Source organism: Agelaius tricolor, unplaced genomic scaffold (genome assembly GCF_023055355.1).
Source record: "Agelaius tricolor isolate 1412-34295 unplaced genomic scaffold, bAgeTri1.0.p SCAF_3, whole genome shotgun sequence".
Classification (NCBI taxonomy): Eukaryota; Metazoa; Chordata; class Aves; order Passeriformes; family Icteridae; genus Agelaius; species Agelaius tricolor.
Window position 1 is genome coordinate 47818760 of NW_027269263.1, and position 25332 is coordinate 47844091.

Consider the following 25332-nt stretch of genomic DNA (forward strand, 5'->3'; position numbering starts at 1 on the left):
GAACAGCAATAAAAATTTCCTATAAACTGGGAAAATGTCAGCTCAAAATGATCAAAACTCTAAGACTGGGTTGAATTAGCTTTTCACAGAAGGGTTGTGTGACACAAGCATGATACAGACATCAGACCCTTCCTATATCAGATAAAATGTTTCTGCTATAACAGCACTGCTAATACTGTGCAAGGCATCTAATGGGGATGACTTTGCACAGTTCCTGTCACCAATGTTCAAGAAGATGGAATTCAAACTTTAATAGAGAAAGACTCCTGAAATGATAGAAATGAAGAACAGGCAGCTACTCTGAGACAAGGTGATGAAAGCCTAGGTTGCATGAGTACTAAACTCTTGTCTAAAAATGCATCATAGGGCATGGAGGAACTGAAGATGATGAAATGCTAAGGAAAGATGGAACTATGCCTCCCTCATTTGGGATACAGGACGAGGTTGTCATGCTTAATTTTGGGAACTAATTTAACTGTAAGGTGATGATACACCTGTACAGATAATAGGACTTGAAATGACCTTCCTGTGGGTGAAGCAGGGCACTGAAAAGGGAAGCACAGTGACAAAGGCAGACTCAGCCCTACTGTTAAAGGAGCATGTGGGTATGTTTACAAAGGAGTATCAGGATCCAGACTGGGGATTATTTTACAGGTCCAAAACTGAAATGAGGGATGTTTGCCCATGTCCTCATTTCCATTTAGTTGCACGACAGAGACCAAGAAGGTGCTATGCTGCTGTGCAACCCACTTCTGTTTGTTCAGTGAAATGAACATGCATGGAGAGCTTAAATCAAGTCCTCTCCACGTACAATGACTCTCTTCACTTGCCTTCTCAGCTTCAATAATGTTTGTAGTGTTCTTCTTTTTTAAGCCAGACAGATCCTTCTGAGCCTTGAGGGCATTTACATACTACCCTTCCTTTAGAAACTTGTATGTAATGAGTATGTTAATGATTGATGTCTTAAACCCCAGCAAACTTCTGAGTTTCTCCTGACCTTCTCTTGTATGGAGTTAGCATTTATTTGGCCTTTGACAGTCTTTCTGATAGAAACAAATTTTGGCATCACAACTGATTTGTCTTTGAACAGTTGTACACTTCAGAGTAACTATTTGCTCCAATTTTAATGGAATTTATTCTTACTCCTTTTATTCAAACTGTTTGGCAGAAGGAGCCCAGCATACTGAGTTACTACAGAATTTTAAAAATAGCGAGTTAAAAGACAATTGAACTTATAATTCAAATGTTTACAATCTGTCTATTGCTTCAGAAATTAATATCCATGGACAATGATAAATACTGTTTGCTTTACAGACATTTACCACTTTAATCCCTTTTAGATCTGCACGGCAAAGGAATGCCCCTGTGCTGGAAAGTGCATTTATGTGTAAGTTTCTGTCTTTTCTCAGGCAATAACAGCAGCAATAGCAGAATTAATTAGTCCTCAGCCATTCAGATTTCTAATAAATTTAAGAGGCAAAATCATTAATTTATGAGAAGGAACAAATAATGCATTTTATTACTCTGTGTGTATGGATGTGTATTAAACATAAGTAAAAAATAGGAAGTCTGTTTAAGGAAGGCCATCTTTTTTGAGGGACAGAAAACAGGTGATGGAGCCATGCAAATTTCTATAGGCTCTTCACAGGAAGTGTGCAAAATGCATGTCAAGAATGCTGTTTGTCTCTGGCCTCAGAATCTGGCAGGTCCATTTATGTTCAACATTATCTACAGGAAGAGTTAATATAAGTTAAATACTGAATAAGACAGGAATACATGCCATACAAAAAACTATTTAAAAAGTACTTTCAGGTACTGAAATCTCAAAGGCAGTATAGACTGAAATGAAAATGGGTCATACTAAAAAAGAGATTTTCATGTGTTGATGCTGTGATTCATATCCTTGACAAATTATAAACCCCTGCTGCAAACTACCAGGACACTATTTAAGAGTTCTTAGATATAGTTCAAAATTGTAATAGTAGGTTTCCTGCTATTCTCTTCATAATGGTAATTATTCTGACTGAGCAGATTAGCTACTCCATGAGAAATTCAGCTGTACATGTAATAAAGAGTGACATGCTGAACCCTGTATAATTTTCATGGCAAATGTAATTTTTGTTAAAATCTATTCTATATTCATAACAGTACAATGATGAGGGATGCTCAATAAAACGTCATTCTGACTGTAAACAAATATTTTTGACGGAAGTGCTGCTTATGCCACCATGTTTGCCATTAAGAAAGTAACCACTGTCTTTGGGAAAACATTCAGAGTCTTGTTCAGCTGAGGCTGTGAAAATGAGAGCACTTGGGGAATAGACCTGGGAACCTGGCAACCACACTGCCAAGAAAGGGTTCTCACAACAAGAAGAATTTGCATATTCACCTCTGTATTATCTAACAAGGACACTCCTGAAATTCAAGCTTAATTATCACTATATAGTGCACAAGTTAAAAGGTAAATAACAGTTATCTAGACATAGTTCTTCTCATTTTCCACAAAAGTACAATACATGGTATTAGGGCTAAGCATATTGTACATCAAATTCATTATGAAATCTGTAGGAGTCAATAACAGGAGCAGGATCTGGCCCTAAAATGTATTGGGATTCATCTCAGTGGCTTTGTCTTTTGCATCAGAGAAATATGCTCAATGCTTCACAAAATTCCAGTGGATACAGTCTATCTACTCCTTTCAATAAAACAATTTTTTTCTGAGTTTTTGATTAATTTTCAGTTAATTTTTCAGTTTTTTATTAATTTTTAGTCAGAACTGGTATTTAATTAATTAAACACAGCCTATAAACCTCTAGCTTCAGCTAACCCAGGGAGTGAACTTACTCCTTATATGCGATACACTTTCCTCTCATCCATTCTCTAATCTAGTTATTTGCCAGGTCACTTAAGGGACAACTTTGCTATCCTGTGTTGAGAAGGGCTATGGTTTCTTTCAAAGCATGGAGAAACCTAATGTAGAATATTTAAAATCAGGTACAGCAATTTATTTGTTTATTTATTTATTTATTTATTTATTTATGTGTCGGTACTATGTCATCGATGCTTAATGGTTTTGGGCTTCCCACATAAAGAGCCTGAGAAAAACAAAGATTAACAAGGAAGATTGGTACTTCAGGTGATACTGTGATATTGTATAAAAGTGTGTGCATTGCATAAAAGTGTATACATTGTATCAAAGTGCACAGGTGAGGTTTTGGAGTGCCAAGGTGAAAGGAAAAAATCTCTACAATTTGCCAAATAATTTTCAATTAACTTCAATTAATTGTTTCTGAATTTCTCATTTCAAGATATATTCTCTTTAATACCTACAGGCATCAAAATATTAAACTGAATATTTGTGCTATCTAGCTTTAGGTATTTAACATAGAAGGGAAACTGTTTTTGGGGTGTTTTGTATTTATTTGATGCTGTGAGATTGTCCTTGCACAGAGAAGTTGCTGAAGGACCTTCAGAGCACTGAGAGTCCCCTGCCTAAGGAACCTCTCCTGTTGATGGGAGGGGTCAGCAGCTCAGCTGAGCAATGTGGGCTCCCCCCAACCCACCCTAACTGACTGTGGCATGAATATCCATTCCACCAGTGCACTGCCTGCTCTCTTCTTTAAAAATTCCAAAAGATCTCCTATTTACAGAGCATATAAAGCTTTTAAACAAAAAACGGTGGAAGTCTTGGAAATCAGTGGAATTTTTTTACTTTAGTTATGGACATAGTTGTTAAAAAAGGTAGTCTCAATAATTTGTTAATAATTTTCAAGCCCCTCATCTACAAGCAGCTTCTCTTTGAACTACCTTCATGCAACTTTGTTATCATCACACCAGTCTGTCTTTCCAGATGGAAAATTAGTTCATCACGAGAGTACTACCAGCTCAATGCCCCTTCCCATAACTGTGTTTGATATTGTTGGCAAAACCCCAAAATGCACCACAATCAATCTTTCTTTGGGTATGTATGTCAGGTAAGACAAAGCAGTGCACAGCTCTATTTCACAGTCCAGATATGCACAATCCCTCATATTTCTATGCAGCCAGTTTTCCTCAGCTGCAAATACTACTTCAGCTGTGCTCTTTGTATGATGACTTTCAAATATTGGGATATAAGAACTCAAAACTCCCTCCCTGTACGATTGGAGAATATATACCATATCATCATGAAATTAGGAAAAAAAGGAGCTACCTTCCATGTAACCCTCAGCTATACCTAGAAAAAGAAATGTATCACTAAACAAAGCCATATCAGAGAAATGTAAAACCAGTTTTACAAAATTAGTTTTCCTAGCAATATCTTCATTAATAAATTGAGAAATTCTGTTTCGAAACATACAATTTTTGCAGAGGACTATGAAATTACTTTTCTCTAAATAAACAAACTGTTTTTGAATTTAACAAAATTAAACTTTTCTGCATCATTTAGTAATACCCCTTTCACAGAAAATACAACTTCATCATATTCCAAAACAGAAAGCTAAACTGCTAATAAATAGGTACATCATAATTAAGTATCAGTGTAAATACATGAACTAAACTACGCCAAAATTAATTTTAATATTCACAAATGTTCTGATCAGTATCTTGGTATTGTTTAAATCAAGAAAAATATTAACAACAGACACAACACACTACATCTGTAATACATGCAGACATGCACACAAATAGTAATCACCTGAGTCCTTTTCCGCTGTTGCTAAATAAAAAAAATAGGGAAAGAAAAACATCATTACAGAAATAAAACTCATATAAATTAGAGAAAAATAAATACCACATAAGGAGTTAATAGCTTCTTAACATCTTGAGTACATCACACAAGTGATGGGATTTTTCATGTGAGGGAGGAATGGTGCATATTTCTGAGTAATATATTTGCATTTACTAGCCCTATATAGTCTTTATTTCAAGCTCAGGCACTGAGCTTGCATCCATATTGTGCATGGGAATTCAGAAACATATATGAGAATATTATTTGTATTAGGACCTTATTTTTATCTCTACGTTTTAGGTATTTGCTATTGGTCTATAGCTGATATTATCTTGTAATAATTACCTTTTGAACGACTAATATGATGTTGTTCAGTAAAGAAATAGTCAAAGCACAAATATCTCCAAAAGATGTGCCAGCCACATCTGAGGACATCAGTAATATTATAAAGATAAGGACTCTATGCTTTCTGTATGCAGTTTGAGGAGAGTAAGCATTTAATGCAAACACTAACATAAATTACTTTCAAGAGAAGAATGTAACTTCAGTGCACAGATACAATAATGCTCCTATAAACCTAAAGGAGCAGAATGAAATCCACTGCTGAAAAATATTACATTTATATTGGTACAAAAGTAGGATGTTTGTAATGACCAGAGTATCAAAAGATATCAATACAGGTCTCATTGCCATTGAAATACAGTGCATTGAATTTTCTGATGTTGCGATGCTGGAGTCCTTCACTTTCAACAGTACTTTATTCTCAGAAAAGTACTTCACCTATTTCTCTTTATTTATGCAATGATGTGTTGTGCTTTGAGTTTACAACTACATGAGTGCAAAACTACTTAAATAAATCTAGTTGGGTTCCAACCAAAAGGCAATAAATCCAAAAAAAGAAAATTGCAATTGCAAGTTGAAATACGGGAGTCAGTTTCATGTGCTGTTCCAGCTTACTCGGTGTTAACAGTGTGAATATCTTAAAGTGCAAACTTTGCTACTTCAGGGGAGTTCCCTGAATATTCTCTAGGATACAGTAAAAATTTCTCTAGGATACAGTAAAAAATCTTGGGAAAAGATTTATTTACATGATGACAAAAAACTTTCCAATCCATTTTATTGTCAGCGTGTTCAGATATCTTTTGCAAGCTTTTTTCAAATTATAAAAATGTTTCTATTTTTATACTCATTGTTTCAACAGGTTTGATACACGACTTAAATACTGAACATTAACATTTCCCTTTATGAATACAGAAATATAAAAACTAAGGAAAAAATTCTTTTTTTCCTTTTCATTTTCCAGAACAGATTTAATATTCATCCTTTTTCTCTTTAACACAACATGATATCATAATTAATTATGATAAACTGGTTACTAGGATGGTTTCATGTTGTTACTTCCATGATATAATACCGGTTGCTATAGTGATGAGATGGATCTTTTGTTAATCACTTGTGAGATCGGCTAACTCATGTTTTTCAGAGAATTTGAGCAGAGATAAAAATGGAAAAAAGTTGGCTTTATAATATTGCTAAATATTTGAGGCTTCTTCAATTTGCTCCTAAGCTAGCTCTGTTTCTTCTGAAATTGCTAGAAATACATGCTATTTAAAAAATTAATATGCATAAAATTTGTATTTTTAAAAAAACAGAATTAATCCTACAATATTTTCCTGAGAATAATTCTAGCTCCAAAAATCCAGTGCATACAGCTTTCTGTGTTTGAATACATTTGGACAGGAGTATCTCTAGCTTTTTGTACTTTATGGAGACTAAAAGTCTGTCTTGACAAGGCACTTGACTATTATGACTTCCTTTTTGTTCTACATAAGGTTTACAAATAGTAAAATGACAATGTGCATCCTGGCCATTTTTTAAAGCAGAATTTTAGTTAATTGCATAATATACTTTATAGAACATACCAAACTTTCAGAAAAACTCCTGATTACCTTCAAACTTAGTATTTTGTCCTCTTAATTCATTAAATCAGTATGTTATTAGGGTTTTAATGATCAGATTATTATTATACATCTGATCACACAGTAGCAAAAATAAATAGCATTTATCTATTTGTCTGCCTTATAAATACTTCAGAAAAGAATCTATACACAGTTCTCAAATTTCAAGGCAGCGACACTGCGGTTAAGGAAAGAATTTTCTGTCAGTAGTTTAATCACTAGAAATAGCTAGAGAAAGAAAAAATAACCCATAAACAACCTCTTAAATTTATGAAGAACTCAAAAGTAAGAACAAAGGGCAACTTAAATTAGGAAGTCCTAGTCTTTTATTCAAACAGGGTCCCAGGAGGCATATTAAAGCAATGAATAGGAAAAAGCTCCACAGTTCACCAGCTGAGATTTTAATGAGACATTTCCCCTTGCTGTGGAAGGGGTTTGTTCTGGAAAGGGAAAAGGCTGCTCACTGAATATGCAGTTAATGGGCATTGTTGGCTTTTACAGCCACCTCGGCAGTTGATTGCTGTACTAACCTTCTATTTTGGCATATTCTGTAAGTCGCGTGTAATTGATCAAGGCAGCCTTCTCCAGACATTTTCTAACCACTTTCTTCACCTCTTCTGCTGGTATAGGAGTGGCAATATCTTTCATTAAAACCTGTGTCAGAGACAATTATACCACTTCATTACAATTACCCAAACCCCACAGGAAAAGGATAAAAGTATACTGAAGTCACTACAGATCTGATAATGATTAAAGGCAGAAGTCAAAAAGGAACTATTTCAGCTTGGTGGACCTTCATCTTTGAAGGTTTCTGTTCAGCCCTGATTTGACTGCCTGTACAGCATTTATCCCTCCTGTTTGCCATCTTGCAGCATGCCAATTGGGTGATATTGAGCCCGGTAGAACAAGAGCGTTCTGTGGATGGGCTGGATCACGGTTACCACTAAAGATGTGATCCTGAAAATTGGCTTGGTTCTCAGCTGTGGAAAAACTTCCACCATTGAAGTACCATGGACTCTTCAACAGGGTAAGGTTATTCAACACATCCTTGCTGTGAAAAAAATGTCATCTATATAGTGGGAAGGGAAAACATTGAACTTGCAGCAGAATATTTTATTATGGACAAGTAGAAGAACAGTCCATATAAATGTTTTCAAAACATGCGAGTTGTTACCTCACCTATTGCAAGTGAGGTGAACCAAGAATCCATACCTCTTTATATGAATGCAGCATAATATACTCTGGATTACTACATTAAAAAAATGTTGATAATTCACTTGCATTTAAAATTTAATTCTGCACTCCATTAACTTTCAACAGGTAAGTGTAAACAAAACTCAACATGGTCTTATCACATTTTCATGTAAATAATAATATTTTTGATAACTCACAACCTTAAAAAATGGTTCTCTAGTGGATCCCTGGACAAGCTACACCCTTATATATCTAAAAGTTACTGCTAAAAGAAGGGAGCAAGAGATGCAGTCTAGGGAAGGACATGATAGAAAAGAAACAGGTTCAGCAACAGAGAAGCTATTAGGAAGACATTGCTGCAAATCAGACTTCCAGAATATCTGCACACAAATATGACTTCTCTATATGTGTTTACTTGTTTTTTCAATTAATAACTTCTGAGTTATCAACAAGTGAATTTACAGTATTCAAAACCTTTTGTTCTTGGTCTGATTTTTTTTCAAATTTTTCAAAGATAAGTAAAATAAGATGGTTCTAACCTATTGTGCATTCACAAATGTAGGAAAGCACATTTTCCAGTCAAAACTGACAGTGGTGCTGCTTGAGCACCAGATAGAGCACCATTATCATTTGCAACAGCAGGAAAGGGGAGAGGAAATGGAATGTTTCAAAAAGCACAAAGGAACCTACACAGCACTACAATCACTGAGATGGTAAATGAAATTAAAACACATATACCTAGACTCCCTATATGTTTTCTGAACATGGCAGAGGTTTTCTAAGAGAGAATCTCTATCCTTGAATTGTTCTGCACTGCAGAATAACTAATATTTGCCAGGATCAAACCTCACAAATTTTGGTAAAGCAACACAGCCTGGGACCTAAGCTTTTTTCGAATTTATAACTTCATCAGACTCCTGCTGATACAATTCCTTTGGAATCTCTGCTGGAATTTGAAGTCCTTTTTCCACAGAGATGACTGAGATGCTTTTATCATCATGAGATATTCTCCTTTCCAGTCAATACAAGAGGATTTGCTGGGCAGGAGTTGACATTTATAGCTGCCTATGTCAGATTTGCTGTGTATAGCTTTTGCTTAAATTGACTCAGGTGATGCATTTATTGAATATTATTTAAATTATAGAGAAGGATTTTAATATTACATATGAATAAAGACAATATCAGCAGCATAGAAGGCATAAACAGCAGGAAGTGGGGGGCTGTAGAGTAGACTTGTACCACTTTAGGGTTAATGCTGGATAAGTGTTAAATAAAAAAGGAACACAGTCACTGACTACAATTCAGTGGCTTGAAGTGAAAGTCCAGTAAATAACTCCTGCAGAAAACAGCTGTTTGCCTCTGTGGAAGACAATGAGAGAAAAACAAAACCAACCATCATTCCAGTAAGCAGTTATAACCAGCAGTAAAATAATGAGTATGCTTTCAGCAACCTGAATGCAAAAGAAAAATGCAGGCTCAGCAGAACTTTTGTTCTCAAACTTACCCTTTCAAGTAATGAAAGTGTGGCTTTTAAAGCTCCTTCAGGACGTCCAAAAGGGAAACAGTATCTTAAAAAGTAAAAAAGAAAAAAAAAAAAGAAACAAAAGGAGAAAGAAAAAAATAAGAGGAACATAAAATTATCAGAATTATAAAAGCTGCTTTATGAATTTACTTTAAGATGTATCTACATACAACTTGTATTATGTTAGCAGAAGACTCCCATACCTGAAGTACTAATAAAAGCAGAAAGCCTCTTCAGTAGTCTACCATGGAGTACATACACATAACAGCAGTATCAGCTCACCAACACTTCATTTTAGGCCTAAGTGCAGAAAAAACCCTAAATGGCAGAAAGCATCACTTCCAAATTATCAGCTATGAAGGATATTTAAAGGTCTTTGATGAGTTTAATTGTCTTCTTCCTGGAAAGAGGCACTATTTCTCATGTAGCCATGACTGCTACTGGACCTATGAAACAACATTCTGTATATTGTATTTTATTTTAAAATTAGATAAGGACAAGGATAAAATGTCAACTATTTTAATTTCTAGAGATATCAATGCTGTCAGATATTCTGTGTTTTTTCTATTATATTAAAAATACCTTGGAAAAGCACTTATCTTAAATTTTATCAGCTACAACTTAAACCATACCCACTCCTAAAATCATGTAAATTAAAAAGTGATTGCATTCATAGCTTTATTTTTTTATTTTTGTCTGCTGAATGATGCAATATAGCAGGTCAATGAGAATACAATGCTCAGGCAACTGTAACCTCTCTTAATCCTGTCTATAAAATCTTACTGGGATATCCCCAATTGGAAAAAGGATTTTTGCTTTGCTGAGATTAATTTTTTTCTTATTATTACTCACCGAGAACAGTAGCCTCCTATTCTAATGTTTTCCACTAGTCAAATCTTTTCTAACAATAAAAGGATTCAGACCAGTGAATTTTATATGTACATTTTGGTCAGCCAAAATAAAGCCCTATAAATGAGGTCAAAACAGGATTTTCTGCAGTGAGAATTCCAGTATTTACTTTTATCTCTGTAAAGACTCCAGAGATAAAATTCACACAGCCAGGCAAGAGGTTAAAGTCCAAGACCTTCATGATAGCTTTCTCAGAAATATTGTCTCTTCCACATTTGATGCCTGAGAGGCTGGCAGAGATCAGAAGTCTCAGTGGGTAGAGAAGGTGACAGAGAGGAAAGGTGTAAGTACCTTAAGAACTACTTTAGATGACAGCCACTAGCACAGGATGGGCTGACTGCATGTTAATCAAAATGGAACCAGCCTGATAGCAGTGAAAATGAAAATTAAAAAGGCCATGGGGGGGGGTATTAAAACTGGGAGGTGCAGGTCAGTTGGCAGGCAAGGGAGAGCATCTTTTCCAGATGGGTATGACCTAGTCACTTAAATAGACAGAGCAAATGTTCAGAGCTGCTCTGAAAAGGCAGGAAGAGGCATGCACTCTTCAATTAAACTGTCCATGACAGCTGACCAGTGCACACAACACTAAGCAATGAAGAGAGGGCAAAGCTTATAATAAGTATCAATATATTCCAGAGGAAAAAAAAATGCTGATGATCCTTGAAAGTGTACCACTCATCTGCTAGTTATAATGATCAGTGTGATTACAAAATGTTAAGTGAGATTAGAGGAGCTGGAAATTCAAAATTTCAGCTCTAGACATATACACTTGACTGATATCTTATTAGGACAAGGTATAATGACAATATTTTGGGACATAGGTTTGAATTGCTTTCTTGAACAGCTAATTTAGCCCACAAAAAAATCTTATTCTGGATTCAGTCTCAGATGTGAAGAGAACATAGTTTGAGGGGTGCAGAACAGAAGAGGTGCTCTGTAGTAATAATCACAAGACAATACAATTTAATAATGTAGCAAAAGAGAACAGGCCAGAAAATTCAGTACATGTACATTTAGTACATGTATATACAATTTCAAGAATGGGATCTATGAAAAAAATGAAGAACTTGAAAAACAAAAGCAAAAGATACAATCAAAAAAAGCCAGAAACCCCCTACAAGCAGCCTGAGGTAAAATTCAAAAAAGTAGGAGCCAAATGCATGCCACAATTAAGAACCCAAAGTGGTAACAAACAATCTGACACCCTCTCTGTGATTCCATGAGGAAGATAAAGAGGTTACCATAGAGAATCTGGCATTTAAAAATACTAAAACTTATCTATAATGGAGGGCATGAAAGTCTCTGAAACATTCTAGGAAATGTAAGAGATAAACAGCACAGATGCCCAAACTGACAGCAGAAAGGACAGTGGAAGAAAGAAACCAGCCTGGGAGATGGTGGGACCTGATGACAAGGAATACAGGGCATTCGAGGGCAGTAAGGCTAAAGAGAGACATTCAGTGTATACTCTGCATAAATCCTCACTGTTTAATGTGTTTTTCCAAATATTCTGCATTTCACAGTTGTCATAACGATTTTGAAGGACTGAAATATGGAGTTGTTTTAGTACCACGTTTTCCTAAGAAAGCAATCTGACAGCCAAGGTTATTCTTTGTTAATTGATAGAGGGGACCCTTATACATGTCTTGAGTCAAGGTTTTATTTAAAATATTACTTCCAATGCTTTTTCAGGATGTCCTGTATTGTGACTTTACATGCTTTATAAATTCAGATTCTAAGGCACTATCTTTTTTCTTTCTTTCAGTATTATGCCACTGTCCTTGTTTAAATCCAGGCATTTCACCTATTATTTTATTTTATTTCTAATATTTGTTCACAGTAAGAAATAGTAATAACTGCTCACCTGGCAGAGCAGAGTTTGTCTGTATTGATTAAATAGGATTTTAAGGCAAACCTTAGAGTCCTCTGAAGGATGAAGTCATTCACATTTGATTGCTCTCAAGGAGGAATTTCTAATGCTGTTTAAATTTGCTCAAAATCCACCAAGACTGAGACAGAAATGTTCTATGGTCACTGTTGCAGCCCAAGCTCATCAATGTAACTCTAATGTGTAGGTCAGCAGACGTGATGGGGATGTTTATTTGTTCCAACTCAAAAGATCATTTAGACTTTATCATACATTTTCTAATTAGTCTCATGCATGTGAAGGCCTGAAGGTAGGGAGCACTCTGTATCATTTCTCCTGCAAGAGCTCTTTGTTCCCTTGGAAGGGAGGAAAGAGGAAAGGAAAGACTGTTGTTTTTCCCTGAAAGGAATACTCTCCAAGGAGAGCTCTAGCTCTTTTTAGTTTAATATGGATATGAAGTCCCAAGTGAAGGCTGCTATGTCCTCTATGCTCAAAAACATCCCCAATGACCTATGAGGACACTGAATACCAGATTTTTACCTCATCAAACCAGAGAGGCATTTAACAAACTCATAGTCAACCCTGCCAAACAAAAGTTCTGTTTCACAAAGAACTATTTAAACTGTGGAGCTGGTTTTATGATGTGATACAGAGACAAAACAAAAGAATACATACAGTCTAAAAGAATTAGATTGACAGAATAGTGGCAGATAGGTTGGCTTAGTGTGACAAAGTAACAGGTTTGGTGGTCTATCTGCAATTTTTATACTAAGTTTCATAAACCATCAATTGCTGCAAAACAGCAGGAAATCCCACGTTTCCCCTGTTTCTCATACTCCTTCTCTAAACATCTGCTGCTGGTACTGACAGTCCTTAATATGACAAACTCCTCATTGAGCATGATGAACCTTAACTTAAGAAAGACAAGTATATCATGAAACTAAGAAAATTACATTAGACATCAAGAGAAGTTTTAGCTGCCATCTATTAAAGATGTTCTCTACTCCTATGATTTTTCTTGAGCCACAGTAATTCAGAAATAGTTATGGCACAGTCACTTTCATTCAGACAATTTTCTTGGTTAGAGTTACACAAAGCTTGAACTTTGAAAAAATCCACAAAATCAAGGCCTGTATTATTGCATAATCTTTTCTATCATACATATAAACTCACATTTTACACAAACAAATTTCAAGTACAACCACTTGTGTAAATAAATTATTCCATATTTAAGCTATTCCTTTGTAAGCAGACCATTTTATTTTCACTCCACTTGTTCAAGAACAAAATTAAACACCATGAGAAAACTCTTCCAGAAAAAATGTAGTATTCATTATACACTCACCTGAAATGGCTTATTTGGTTTTCCAAAAGCGAGGAAAGTCTGTCCTTAATTTCCTCAAACCTTTCTTTCTCTTCCACAGAGACTGTTCCAATTCCATCTGGCCTGTAATATTAAATGTTTAATAACTATTGATATCCCTTCATGCTGATTTGTCTTTGGACAATGATCTTTAGTTCTGAAGTTTTCAGTTAATGTGAGTGTTAACTCCCCTTTCCTCTTTCTCGTTGCCTCCAAGGATAAACAGTTACTTGTGAATATAGCTAAAGAACAGGCTGGACAAAAAAAATCACTTTTGAGTTGAACTTTTGAATTCAAGTCCTAAGTTTCTAAGTTTCTACATCATCTCAATATGAACACAAGTTAGCATATAGTTCTCCTAAATCCTTTCAAAAGACATTACCTTTTCTCAAAAAATTAGTGCTATTGTTAGAGTAGAGAGGTCTACTGAAATCTTGTTAAAATTCACCTCCTTGAATCTTCTGTTTATTTTCCTAAAGGCACAATATAGCTAAAAGTGATTTTGAAGTAAAGATGGGAGGGAAACTACAGTGAGAAAAGCCACAGCAGGCAGCACCTAGGAATCCTGCATAGTGAGGATAGAGTTTGATTCCCCATCCTATATTGACAAATAGCATCATGTAATCAAGACTTCCATACAGATGCAGCATTAAAGATGCAACGAAAAAGTCTTTAAAAACCAAAAGCTTTGGCATTTTTAAGCATTAAATTTGAGTCACAATAATTAAAAATAAGCTTATATTTAGTATGTTAAACATACACTTAGTCTAAAGTCTCAGCCTAAAAGTGTTACTAATGTATTTATATTAAAATTATGACAAAAGTAAAAAAAGAATTAAATCTACAGCTCCCAAATGTTATTTATGCCATGCAGTCACAGCTTCCCCACATACAGCATACATTAAAAAGAAGTATCTGAAATGTTCCTATTACTTTCTTAACTTCTTGCTCCAAGGTAACAAATAAGCTCCCGCTTCTCACCTGAGTTTCTGAACCTGACACTATGTGTGGCTCTGCCCTGTATCTTCTCCAGAGCCTCCAAAACTATCTCACTGTTTCTAGAACTGAGAAAATTGTAGTACAATGACATAAAGAAAGACAACATTCTTTCTTGGAACATTCTGAATGCTCCAAGAATCATTCTATGAGCATCTTTTTCCAAAATTGGTACTTTGACTTTCTGCACTATACTTAAACCTAGAAGGGATAAGTTGCTACCTGGTCATGACTTGAACAATTCTCTCACCGTTTAAATCACTTATATTTGTGACCTGTCAAGTCAAGGTGGAAAGAATGCCTGATTTCCTTAAATTATTGTGAAGACAACAATAAAAAATCAGATATGGTGGGGATGGGAGTAGTGAGGCACATCAATGCACCATTGTATAAATTTGATGTGAAAGAGCAAAAAACTTATCTTCTCTCTTTTGATGGATGCCAGGATACTTTACCTCAGCCTTCTGACAAACGGAATGAGCTCAAATTTAAGTAAATTGCACTGTGTGATTTCATTGTCAGGAGAGATTGTGCTCTGGACTGATAAAGTAAATAGTTCTGTCATATTAAGCCTCGCTGAGGCATGTCATATATGTGTCAGGAAAGACCTAGGGGTGCAGATAACAGTAAGTGAAAAAGGTGAGCCAGGAGGTGTCATATCTGTCATCCTGCACTAAGGCTGGGATCACTATGTACCAGGGACCTGTCACTTCACTGAGTTTGTTGTCATAAGGAACCTTGTAGACAACAACTAAAATTTTCAGAACTGCTAAATATATGTTTGCATAGAAGCAGATGTCCCAGAAAGAGGAGTACACAAAAAGGTTTTGGAAAACGACCACCTATAGCATTGAAAAATTAATCTCTTGAAAACATGCTTCAAGAAAATAGCACCAAGTCTAAACCACAATTTTGTCTCTTCTTCTTGCAAACTTCATTGCAACAACAATATAAAAATGCATTTTTGCAACACAGTCCTGAGACATATCATGCTGGTGATAATTTTTCTACTTTGGGGAATATATATCTACTACTGATTAAAAAAGAATCAATGGAAAAAAAATCAACTGTTTCTGAGATGAGCTGAAATATTAAAAATAAATAAATATTTCAGTATTTCCAGTCATTTAATCTTATGGATATTTTTTCTTTATTTACTTTGAAGACTGAATAAAATAAATAGCATTGTTTTGATCTGGTTACTTTTATTTAGGATTACTGTGCCTGCAAGGAAAATCAGACTCATACAGTCATTTCGTTTTCAAAGGTTTAGGCCATCCATAAACTATGCCAGAACTATCTTGCAATTAAAAGCAACAACAAACGTGTCTTTCCTGCTGTCTCAAATGTTATGGACTTGATTTTTTTCAATTCAAAACTAGTACTAAGCTTTGATATTGAAGCCTGGGAACTCTCTTACAGGAACTCAGCCAGAAAAGTGACGGACTGTCTTAAGAAGAGTTTTCATTTTAACATCATCTTCTCAAGAAGGTAACGGAGAGTGAATTTTCCTTTCCTCCAAGCTCTTTTTCCTCCTTATTGTTCACAACATTTTTTAGAATTAGAGACTAGGTGAAAGAGTGAACACTCAAAACCTGAGTAGCCTTCTCTTTCTCACTTATATTAGTTTACCATTTTTTGAGGACTCTGTCAATTGGATTTGGATTGGCTTGTCTCACCTGCTTAGATCACAGTCTAACTGGCACAGATATAATGTTGTCTCTGGTCACAAGTGAAATTGTTTAATTCACTCAGACTTAAATATCAGAAGAGATTTGAAATAAATATCTCATGAACTAGAGCTAGGAAATTCAAGTGGAAAGTAGCTGTTTAACCATGAACCACTTAAATAATGAACCAAAAGTAATGGTTGATCAGAATTTCAAAACTTATTTTTTACTACAAAATTCTTGCAAGACTGTTGTCCTGGCAGCAGTTGCTCTAGAAAAGCTGACTGATTAGGCAGTGGATTTTGGTTTTCCTGTTGCAATGATCTGTTTTTCCTCACATTATATAATCCTTTAAGGCTTGGAGCATCATCTAGAATTATTTTGATCTCTAGAGGTCTTAAAACCAATAATTTGCAGAGGTCAGTTGATTAAATTACTGTGAAGACCTACAGTAGGTAAGATAAAACTGTATTCTTGTTCCAACAGGAATTAGATATGGACACTGGGTTGGCTGTGGATTGTTTCCAGCCCTCAACTTTGGAAACAGCTTCTCCTAGTGGCATCTCAGAGAGAGAATTGCTACCTTAAGCAAGGCTGCCTTGGAAATACTAACTGAACATGCCTGACTTTCTTCCACTGGAACATCATTGATACTGGGGATTTTTTGCATCTTTACATGTTTCAAAAATTATACAAGTATTTGCAACAGGTTTTCTTCATTAAAAACACAGACCATCACTTTGGTGTGTCATGAAATAAAGAGGAGTATGAGGAGAGTAATGTACAGATTGATATTCTAACATACACACAGGTATGAATAGTAAGGCTGACCAAAAAGAATTTGCCATCTTGCTAGATCAAGATGGAAAATCATTATGAAAAACAAAATAAAAAAAACCAAATCTACTTCACCTAAGGTGTTTAAGACATAGAAAAAACAAAACCAAACTTAAAGGCATCTTTCTTCTAGAAACAAATTGTTTTAGAAGACTTCCATGCTTTCTGAAAGCACTTGTTTTTATATCCAGCAGGATGTACAATCAAATGAAAGAACGGTGACAAATTTCACTTAGCAAGATAAACTGCTTCTTTGATTGCTTGTTTCTTAGAAAACCAAAGATTAAATTTTTTAGAATTTGATGTAGGATTTTTATTACCTGTTTATAGGACTTTACATTCAAGAATTTAAATACACAAATTTTCTTTTAAAATGCAACTGTATTAAGGCTTTTGTAGAGTCCATGGTTTATGTTACAGAAATGTAAGAATGATGATTTCCACTATCAGCTTATAAGAGCACAGAGCAGACGTCTTTTTATCACAGAAAATGAAGACAGTGCATTAATGCATGGCATTCAAACACAGCTTTAACCAGCAGACACTTCAAGACTGAGCATTTTCTTGTTCATATTAACTATTCTTTGAATATTTCTGACACAAAACTGGCACTGCTGTATGCAGTTCTCGGGCTGCTCTGACATCTGCTTACAGGTCATGCCCTTTTTTTACAACGGAATTAAAAAGACCAATTCTGAAGGTCACTAAACAGATTAAGATCATACATTGGGTTGGTTTTAATAATCTTTTATGCAGTTATATTTTCTACTGAAAGGAAAGCATGTATTAATATAATGTCATTTATATAGGATTATGTAAAGGCAGTAATTAGTTGAAATTAATAACAAAATATTGATTAATGTTCAGGGATGGTAAGCCTACCTCTGTGTTTCATATACCTTGGACATGATCAGTTTCCAAAAACAGAAGGATGAACTGGAAGATGCAAGATGGGAGGTGCTTGTCAAGACAAAGATGCTTGACACTGGGCCTAGTGAAAACTTTCTATTCTCAACAGTGCCCACAGGCCTCAGAAAAAAGGGAAGATTATATTCACTTGGGAGAAGAGAGATAGTTTTTTATTGAGGGAATACTGCTTCTCCTTTAGCAGCACAAACTCACATAGCATATCAATCCTAAAAGGTCATTTTCTCATTCCATTGTTCTGGGCAAATAGTGACTGATACCAAATGGCTTCTGAACAAAACCATGGGTTTAAGGATGAGAAATCCACTCTCACCATTTTCATTATAAATGATTGATAGAAAAATGAGACAAACTACAACAACAATAATAGACTCTTGTTACATCTCTAGATGCTGTACCAAACATGAGAGAGACTAGCAGACTGATGTTACACACTTCCTTAAAGATCCACACTGTAAGGGAACTCAGGCTCCTTCCTCCAGTTGCTGGACAGCCTGGGAACAGATCTAGGATTAAAGCAGAAGGTCCAACTGCCAATTAAAACCAGTAGAAGTACACCTTGCACCTGCTGTAATTACAACACAGAACATATAGGATTGAGAGTGAATAAGAAACACTGCAGGAAGAGGAAGCATTTTCAAGTCCTTTAAACCAAAATGTTCCACAAAATCCCGTTAGCAACATTTTTTTGGGGAAAACCATCTAAGAAAAAGTCTACAAGATATACAAATATTTTATATATAAAGCTGTGCATGTGAAAACATAACACTCCTGGGAAGAGATCAACTGGATAAAACCTTTCATGTCAGATGGTGACCATGTGCAGATAAATGGTGAAACCACTGACTAAAGTTCCGGAATTTTATTTTAAGTCATATTCCATATTGTTTATGAATGACACAAAATGAAGGAGAACTTATCAAGATATGGACAACCTTACTTTAAAGTTAAGTTAGTTAGAGAATAAAATACCTATTCAGAAGAAAAATATGAAAAGATGGAGCAATGTAATGATATTATTTTCTTTATTTTCATTAATTTCCTTGTCGCAGATTTAAAAGGGATGATTTCTCTGAACATTCTTTTATGACTTGACACAAAGTGTGAAATTGCAATAATGTTTCTTACCACAAAACACAAAAAATGAAAAGAAATATATGAACGCATAGGACTCTCCAAAGTTTCCATAGTTTCATTTCTCTTGTCAAGTGAAACCCTTTATTCTACTCTGTTTCCTCCAAGCATAACCAAAGGAAGAAGCCTATCAGAGAGAAAATCTACACTGCCAAATGATGGCAAGGACCTAAAAGTAGTTTTTGGAGAGGGCAAGGCTACTACAGAAATAGAAAATGATTTTTTTGTACTGGTGTATTACTATGAAGTAAATTATTATTAAGAAGACTTCTGTGCTGGAACCCCTTCTTTGTCCATAGCAAAAGAACTCTTCATTTTCAGCATAATATGCTTTAAAAATGAAAGCAACTAAAAAAAACCCTTTATGGAACAAATGAGAAAAAACCAGACAGCAGTAAATTGCCAGGACCACCTGGCAACCTGAATTACCTGCGGGTATGTGAAAGTTCTCATCAAGAACTTCTGGGGAATGGGAGATAAGAATCAGAATGGGAGGATAAATACCAGAAAAAGTCTCCAGGGAGCCAAGGGAAATACAGGCCAGTAAGTATTACATGCATCCCAGAACGTCAGAAGGAACTATAACATAAGAATATTTAAGTATAAAAGAAAGGAAATTTGGGTAAATATTACCTATTGTCAAGTCTGTATGGCTTTGAAGCCATAAGACAGAGAAATCTTACCTTCTGACCCTGGAGTTCTCTAAAAAGATTGGAAACAGGTGGATGAGTGTGACCTGACTCATATGGGGTACCTGGATTCCCAAAGCTCTTTTGACAGTCCCTAATCAAAGGCTTTAAAGGCAATCAAACAGTGTCTCAGTAAAAGTTCCTACATTTACATTTAAAATTAGAGAGGTGAGTACCTGCTGTGAAGGTATGTTATCAGCAAAGTTCTGCAGAGATTTGTGCTGACACTTGAGCTATTTTATAGTATTTATAAATTACCTGGCAAACAGCTGAGAACTGAGGTGATAGAAACTGTAATTTTAATGATAGTTATGTAACATAGTGTGGAATTCCAGAAAAACCCCATGAAATCAGGTAGCAATACAACAGAAAACAATGGCAAACAATAGATAAATGTAAGGATGAATAAAACCAGAATGGACATCCTGGTTTTATGATGGATAATTCCATTAAGTTGTTCCTGTTCAGTACCAGTCAAAGGAGCAAATCAGCACTGGGAAACACCAGAAAAGGATAAGCAACTAGCAGAAAATTTCTGTCCAATGCAATCATTGCATTGTTCAGTTCCAATTCTTGAATCTTAACTAGCAAAGAGACAGAACAGGATTTTTCTTTTTTCTTCTTTACCTCTCCAATAGCAGCAGAGCATGAAATGAGACGTGTAGGAGTCAAGTTCAAAGCAATAGTTCTTCAAGCAAGAGGAGGCTGAGTTGTGGAACTTGCTGCCAGAGGTGTTGAGGGTGAAAAGGGTTCAGGGGTGCAATGGACAAGTATCTGAAATAAAGACTCACTCCAGGTTACCAAACAGGGCATATTCTGAGCTGCAAGGAGTTGGGAGTCAGAAAGAGGAAATATTGCACATGCTTGCTCTTCTTTTACTCCAAGCAGGTCAATGCTGGAGACAGATGACTGACTGGCTTAGAAGAATCCTGACTCAATGACTGTTCTTCTATGGAAACATGCCTGTGCCAAAGCTTTTACAATAAAGACAAAAACTCCCAACCCATTCATCTTCAGTTATATACTGATTTTTGTAGCCTTACTTGCACATTCACTTCTCATATCTGAACTTCCATTTCATCAGATATCTTTCTGAATAAGAAAAGTTATAACAAGGGAATATGTTTGAATTTTGAATTTTTCAATTCAGTGTGTAACTCAGCAGGCGGAAAGAAGTCACTTCACACTTCATGTGATACCCACCAGCATTCATTTCAGACAAGAGGGACTAAATAGAAGTCACAGCATGAAAAGTAGACAAGAGTGAACATGATGGGGAAGAAAACAATAGCTCCTACCTGGACTGTTTAGACTGAAATGTCATCATTCAGGAATGTCCTATAGTTCCCTGTTCCACCCATTTCACTTTCACCAGCAATAAATTTATGCATAAGTGCAAAGCAAAAAGTTTACTTGTGAACTAACTATATTGATGAGGACTATATATAATATTTCATCTGAATGACCATGGAATATTTTAAAAGAAAATCATGGTGATGAGAAGCCAAAGGAGATGGTACAGTAAATCTACATAGCACCAGAAGTACAGACAATGAAATACGATTTTATTTACAGAAGAAAATAAAATAGTTGACTCAAAACCAAGGATGATATTTGTTTAAACACAGCTCAGCAACTTTTTTAGTGAAATATTTTCCTTGTTGGCTATTTAGGAAGAGAATGCTTTAAGACTATCATCTACAAAAGCAGAAATACCTTTTCTACATAAACAGTTTGTTAGCCCAGTTGTAATGGACTAACAAACAGGAAAGGGAAAGAACAAATAAATTTTGAATTTCTCAGTCTAGGACTCAGCACATTGTCTTTGACCCTGAGTAAACATTTCTGTTCCTAAACCAACAACACTGGCATAAGACCCACAAAGTACAAGTATGCTTGATAAATCTAGCAGAAATTTTTGTCTATATCTTCATCTCAGGAAAGAATAAAAAGGAGCTGGGGACTGTTCTCTAGTCCTGAGATTAGGAGACAAGGTCTGCTGCATACAGCTTACTCTGGAGCTTGGGTCTCTTCTGTGCTCCCAATGTCCCTGGAGCTCTACAACAAAACTTCAGCATGTTTATTCCAGGTGTCTGGAAATAAACCCACGGTACTGTGTTAAAATCTGCAAGACTACAGCCTGCAGCAGTTTCAGGTCCTACAGTGCAGCAAAACAGCACAGGGGACACCTGAGGGTTCAAAAACATGTTGGAAGAATTTTGAAAACATATGAAGGGTGGAAAGAGCCAAAGCTGATTCAGATTTAGATTCTCCTCACCAGAAACAAAGGTGAAAGAAATTTGTATCTGATTGTTTGACTGATGTCACTAGATTGCCTGTTATTTTAAAATTCATACATAAAAGAAATGGACAATGTGAACTACAGATACAGCTGCATTTCTACATGCCCCTCTGCCATCTGACTTCAAGATCAATTTTGATGATCTTTCTCAGGCTTGGGGAGGGTCTAAGATCCCTCTGTGAAGCAAAGGTAACATATAAATTAAATACATCATGGCCAGAGTATAAAGCCCTTTGTTCTGTGGTCTTTCTGATTCCCAGACTGACTTACAAAACAAAAATGTGTAACGCCAGGGACCAGCCTAGAACTTTGGCCTGTCATGCATTGTCTGTGAAATTCTCTTTTACCTTTTACTATTTCTTAGTGCTGCAGTAAATGAATGAGTGGGTATATTATGTGCCCGTATATCTGTGTCTGTCATTCTGAGTGAGTGTGTCTGCCTCTGTCCTTGACTTACTTTTTTTCTTTCTTCATGTTTCTTTTTTCTTCCTTTTTACAATATCTCAGTTCTAGTCAGACCCTCTCTGTTCAACACTTCTTTTATTCCTAAAACACTCATAATGCTATTCAGTGAATATCTGTACTGTAGGAATAGACAGAATACAGAGTGCTTACCACTGTGTAAATGATGTGCTCTCTGAGATATTTTCATGCACTGCGTGCACGGTTGTCCTTCACTCAAATTATGAAATAAAAAGAAATGTATTTACCTTTCTTTTGAATTCTTGAAATAAGTTTGAGCAATTATCACATATGTTTGTCTGCTTAGGTTGAACCCAATAATAAAAAGGCGAGAAACAACAAAGACTTGGACTCAATGGGAGATAGAAATGTGTCAGGTTCTTGAGGAACCGACGAAGAAGCAGGCTTTTACAGAGAATAGGTTACCAAATAAAAGCCAGAAATCTCCTAACTTACTGGTATGAATGTTAAGATTCTTGACAGCGTTTCAAGCACATTCAAAAACATTTCAATTTTGGATATTATTATCATGTATTATATATTGTTAGTCTACCACTATGAAATCACTCAGGTCACAAATCCCCAGCTCCAGATGAGGCTTTGTCTGAGCCAGTGAAGGAAACAATATCCTTCCTAAGGATTAGCTCTTCTTCTCTGGCTTGAGGACAAGTAAAACAGCCTCTGCGCCTGGCTGGTAGCAAAGCAACATAAGCATACATCTTGGACAGAAAATCTCTCTTCCAATCCTAATCAAGATTCAGTTTGGGGACTTCCTGAGAGTAATTTCCTTTTGGGATTGTGATGTTTTCCCCTAGTGGCAGGATTGGACCAGTTGGGAGGATCTATTGGGTTTCTCCTTGCTATTTCTGGACTTCTTAAACATATTCCATACAGCAGTCTACGCCTCAAGTGCACAAAATAGACATAAATGCATGTTCTCCTATAATTTGATAGATTGCCTGCCCCACTTCCCACTCAAATACAAGGAAGACAGGGAGCAAGTTTATTGAGTTGCCACTGTGCTGGTCAGACACCAGAGCACGTGTTCTGATGTGAGGCTGAGGGATCTGGGCTTGCTCAGCCTGGAGAAAGGGAGGTGATGTGGTGGACTGAATGACAGCCCTCTGGGGTAGACAACAGGCAATAGATATAACTACACTGAAATTAGACAGGTTCAAACAGGGTAAAGTCTTGACTGGAAAAAGCCCTGAGCAACCTGGTCTGACCTCATAACTGACCCTGCCTCATGCAGGAGGTTTGCCCAGAGATCTCCTGTGGTCCCTCCTGACCTGAGCTAGTGATCTGCAATTGGCGCTCTCCAGCAGCAGAGCTTGTCCTCTCACAGTCTGGAATAAGACATAGATAAAGCACTGCTTCTTTTAAAGAATGTGCAAAAATAGCAAAGCAACAACTTATTTTTTTTCTAACTCTTTCACTTGCAAGTGGAATGAAGATACCAAGACAACCACTGTGGCCAAAAGCTCCTGAAGTAGTCTACCTGTCTAATGGAAAGGATTCCAGAAGTGCCCTAGCTCTTCCTGGCTGGGGCTTACAGCTAATTCCCAATAGAAGTTATTTCTCTCTGTAACAGCGCAGACACAAGAACACAGTATAGTATGACTAGTTGCCAAGCTACAGACTGCAGAAAGAGTCAAAATTTCCCTTAAACTGCATAATTGTTCAAAATGTTTACTGGAAACACCATGTAGTACCACAATATAAATGCAGAATGAAGAAGATTACCCTTTTAACAGTTTTTTATCTTGAAAACATATTGCATTAAGACAGTACATGCTAAAATATTTCTTTTAACAGTAATCTGTATGGAACCTCCAGTACCCCTGAAGAAACTTTCATGAACTGATTTCTGTTGTGTGCAGTTCCCTGACTGGTGAATGCAAGAGCCTATAAATACTTTTATTCAGACTATGCATTTAAATACTATGGATTAGGAAAGATATCATTAAATTACCTGTTACCATGAACATGAGAAGCACAAAATGCAAAGCTGTAGTGGAGCAAGGTTGGATCAATGACAGAGCCATTTTCTGAATATTCAATCAGTTCATCGAGATAGCAGAGATGGCGGTGGCAGCCTCGCACCCCATAGCGAGCGCAGTACTCATCCAACACGAACACCTGACCTGGGCTAAACCAGCCCTGAAAGGCAAAAAAACACACAACATTTTGAGATTTATTTTCCCACTCTCAGCTTTAAATCAGACAAAGAATAGAAACATAGATTTTTATGCCCACCACATAAACTTTTTATATTAGAATGATTTCCATCTGACTAATGGTGACGGCACTGAAACTAGACCCTACAATAGCCCTCTTACTGAAAGGATTAAATGTCAGGAAACTATTTGCAGTTACAGATACCACTACTATGAAATAACTTGTTTACAAAAAACATGCTAATACATCCAAAGATTAAGTCATATATTAAAATCTAAAATAAACTAACATTTAAAATAATTTATTTTGTTCAATCAATTATAAGATGAAAAATAAAATTTGGGAAATGCTGAAGGACATTAACACAGACATTAAAGCACAGTTTCTGGATGCTCATTTCTCTGTGGCTGCAACTTTAAAATTCTTACCACAATTCTACCCTTTAGCCATGTAACATGCATGCACTTCTAACAACTTTAAAATAACTTTTACTAGTAAAGAGATGCAAAGCTAGGTAGCTTGTTAAAAGCCACCTGAGTAAGATTTGACCTTAAATAATTATTAGATATTCTCAAGCTTACTGAGAGATTTCTTGGTCAGAGTCTTGATGAGA

The 25332-nt window shown here is 35.9% G+C and overlaps 1 protein-coding gene across 9 annotated transcripts in view; it reads right to left on the reverse strand.

The window, feature by feature from the left end:
- CADPS2 (calcium dependent secretion activator 2) overlaps nucleotides 1–25332 on the reverse strand; it is a 284338-nt gene that overhangs the window by 65744 nt on the left and 193262 nt on the right. For 5 of the 9 annotated variants that reach the window (XM_071423749.1, XM_071423748.1, XM_071423745.1 and 2 more), the window contains exons 13-17: nucleotides 24514–24701; nucleotides 13507–13608; nucleotides 9368–9431; nucleotides 7200–7323; nucleotides 4679–4699 (exon numbers count right to left, since the gene is read on the reverse strand). In XM_071423749.1, the coding sequence (XP_071279850.1) occupies nucleotides 4679–4699; nucleotides 7200–7323; nucleotides 9368–9431; nucleotides 13507–13608; nucleotides 24514–24701 (499 nt within the window). The remainder of the gene's footprint in view (nucleotides 1–4678; nucleotides 4700–7199; nucleotides 7324–9367; nucleotides 9432–13506; nucleotides 13609–24513; nucleotides 24702–25332) is intronic. The other 4 variants (XM_071423750.1, XM_071423752.1, XM_071423747.1 and 1 more) reach the window with 1 other exon arrangement.